We start from the raw sequence: 3,500 nt of genomic DNA, 5'->3' as shown, positions 1-3,500 counted from the left end.
ATTGTATATTTACTTCCTTTGCTCATATTTCTAGTGGGATGTTCAACTGATCAGATGTCTTGATAATGTAAGGATATCACTCCTTTCTCTTTTAGATACATTGCTTTTTGCTGCTTTGTTAGTTATTCTGGGCATCAAGAGGTGATAACTGGGGTTGGAACGCTGCTGGAGCCAAGGAAACATTCTCCTCATCATATCTCAGGGACCACCTGAGCTGATTAGATCATTTTTTCCCCCAGAATGTCCTTTTCTTTCCTCTCTCTGTTTTTTGAACTGACTTTTTATGTTTCTTTAAATTCAGGACACAAAATTGTCATATTATAACAAAGCCACTTGTTTACATGTCCATGAGATGCTTACCAACTAGAATTTGGGTACTATTTCTACATTTTTCAGGGAAAAGATAATCTGGTGTTGACAGCATGCATTGTATCATCATTTTCCTAATTATTGCGGCCAGGGTGAGAGGAGCCTGGTGGTAACATGACCACAGGAAGACACAGTGTGTGCATGTGTGTGTTGTGGGGAATGAATAGTTCTCAGAGCAGGGATACCTGAGCTCATATATTCCCACACAACCTTTAAAATACTGGTGCCAGAATACTAAACAACAAATAAAAATAAGGATCCATTTCTATACAGAAGATTCCCTGCAAACAAAATAATAAACTGAGATTAACGACATGTGATTGAGGGCCTCCACCTCTTTCCTCAACATCCTCTGACACCATCTCTCATCTAACTCCTTGTTGATCGTTTTCCTTGTGACACTGGATTCCGTATGAGCATTGATTGTTCTGAAACAAACATCTTTCAGGGAGTTTACTCTTGCTGTTCCCTCTGATGGACACAGATCTCCCAGATAAACTTTTTCCTCCTGCTTTCTCTTCCTTGAGGTCTCCCTTCAGATATTTGCTGCTCTACCTGAACATCTAGTAAAAAATAACACCCCCTTTCACTCTCTCCTTTATACCTGATTTTTTCTTCATAGCACGTTACCATCTGATAATTTATATATATATATATATTTGTTTTTTTGAGGAAGAATTAGCTCTTAGCTAACATTTGCCACCAACCCTCCTCTCTTTTGTTGAGCAAGACTGGCCCTGAGCTAACATCCATGCCCATCTTCCTCCACTTTATAAATGGGATGCCACCACAGCATGGCTTGACAAGCAGTGTGTTGGTCCACACCTGGGATCCAAACTGGCAAACGCCCGTCCACTGAAGCAGAACATGTCAACTTAACCATTGTGCCACTGGGCTAGCCCCAATTTATATAATTTTTTGTTTGCATATATGCTTTCTCCATTGTCAAACTGTTGAAATTATTGTATCTCAGCACCCTATGCTCTTTTCCTAGAAGTTGCTCAGCCTCCAATATGTGACAGAATTTCTCATTAAAAGTATAGAATACATGACCTCCTGGAAAAAACCCAGAGTGCAACAGGAATTTCTATTCAGAGACAGAACTGGGGGTCTCCCACAGGAGGCAAGTTCCATACAGAAATTATAGGTATTGATGTTTTGAATGCAATATGTAAATTGTAGAATTTCAACTGTTTGCAATGCCAATTTTTGAGAAAATTAGTCATGTTTTGGTTTCTTTTCTGGTAGTCACCTCCACCACATGGAATCAAGGAATGATACACCAATTTCAGAATTTCTTCTTCTGGGATTGTCAAAGGAACCAGAACTGCAGCCCCTCATATTTGGGTTGTTCCTTTCCATGTACCTGATCACTGTGTTTGGGAACCTGCTCATCATCCTGGCTGTCAGCCTGGACTCCCACCTCCACACACCCATGTACTTCTTCCTCTCCAACCTGTCATTTGTAGACATCTGTTTTACTTCTACAACCATCCCAAAGATGCTGCATAATATCCACATACAGAGCAAAGTCATAACCTATGAGGGCTGCATCACCCAGATAAACTTTTTCCTACTCTTTGCTGGATTGGACAACTTTCTCCTTGCTGTGATGGCTTATGACCGCTTTGTGGCCATCTGCCACCCTCTGCACTACACAGTTGTCATGAAACCCTGGTACTCTGGAATGCTGGTTCTGGTATCTTGGATGATGAGTGCCTTGAATTCCTTGTTACAAAGCTTCATGGTGTTGTGGTTGTCCTTCTGTACAGACTTGGAAGTCCCCCACTTTTTCTGTGAAATCAATCAGGTGGTCCAACTTGCCTGTTCTGACACCTTTCTTAATGACATGGTGATGCATTTTGCATCTGGGCTGTTGGGTGGCATTTCCCTTACTGGGATTCTTTACTCATACTCTAAGATCGTTTCCTCCATACGAGGAATCTCATCAGCTCAGGGAAAGTATAAAGCATTTTCCACCTGTGCATCTCACATCTCAGTTGTTTCTTTATTTTATTGTACGATCCTAGGAGTGTACCTCAGCTCTGCTGCTACCCACAGCTCATATTCAAGCACAGTAGCCTCAGTGATGTACACTGTTGTCACACCCATGCTGAACCCCTTTGTCTATAGCCTGAGAAACAAAGACATCAAGAGGGCTCTGAAAAGAATCATTGGCTTGTCATTTATATAAGGAATGATTATCCTGGGGCTGAAGAAATTCCCATGTTTGCAGGACTCAAATCATCAGAGGTAGAAATTGCTATTCTTTGATCAGATTGTAGAAGTAGAGCTTACTCCTTCTATTTATTTCCTGGAATTTCCATTTATTTGAATTCAACTTCAATTTAAGTAACCCACTTTATTAGGCTTCTACTCTGATATATAGACAGTTTTTCCCCTTGTCTATTCCCATGCATTCTAAAAGTTTTTCCAATCTTGAATCAGAAATATTTGAATTTTTTGTATCTTACATGGACAATTTAGATTTATTAAAATTAATTTCTTCTCAAATGACATATATCATGTAAAGTAATTTTTGCTAGTTTTCCTGAAGGAATAATCATGAGTTGTATTACTCTTAAGAAAAAAAATATATATACTTGGTACCTAAATCCATTTATATAATTTTGTTTTAAGGGAAAATATGAAACCACTGGTTTTCACTTTGTCATTCTTTTTTACATCATTACCTTAACTACCCTTCATGATAATGTTGACTTTAACAATGTTCCATTTGATCTCAGCCTATTGATGCTGATGCTATTGGCTAGCAATGCCTAAGGCTGTCACCTGGGCTCATATTACTTATGGAAAACCCCCACAGATATTGCCAAAACAGAGCCTATGCTATGGCTGGACCAGCCCTTGTGGTTCTTATTATAATTGCAAGATGCATCTCATGAATAAAAAACGGAGAACTTTAAAAAAATAAGATTAATTACTCACAGATCCTGGAGAGTACATGACATTCCCAAGGACCATGCAGGGATGTCTAAGGGCAAGATAGAAGGAGAGAGAGTGCATGTGAACTGGGGGCTCTGCCTCTGTTGGAGTACACAGGCAGGGTGGCTAGGGTTTTGCATGTTCACTCTTTACTAGGGGTTTTAAAACATAATAGTGGAGTCTCT

At 39.7% G+C, this 3,500-nt stretch overlaps 1 protein-coding gene across 1 annotated transcript; it reads left to right on the top strand.

The window, feature by feature from the left end:
- The first annotated feature begins 1,630 nt into the window (after positions 1 to 1,630).
- OR7A17 (olfactory receptor family 7 subfamily A member 17) lies at positions 1,631 to 2,563 on the top strand. Its single transcript, NM_001391389.1, is given in 1 exon segment — positions 1,631 to 2,563. A coding segment is annotated over 1 exon segment (933 nt).
- Positions 2,564 to 3,500: the final 937 nt, after the last annotated feature.

Source organism: Equus caballus, chromosome 21 (genome assembly GCF_041296265.1).
Source record: "Equus caballus isolate H_3958 breed thoroughbred chromosome 21, TB-T2T, whole genome shotgun sequence".
Lineage (NCBI taxonomy): Eukaryota > Metazoa > Chordata > Mammalia > Perissodactyla > Equidae > Equus > Equus caballus.
Note: the sequence above shows the minus strand (reverse complement) of the source record. Positions and strands in the feature narration are given on the sequence as shown.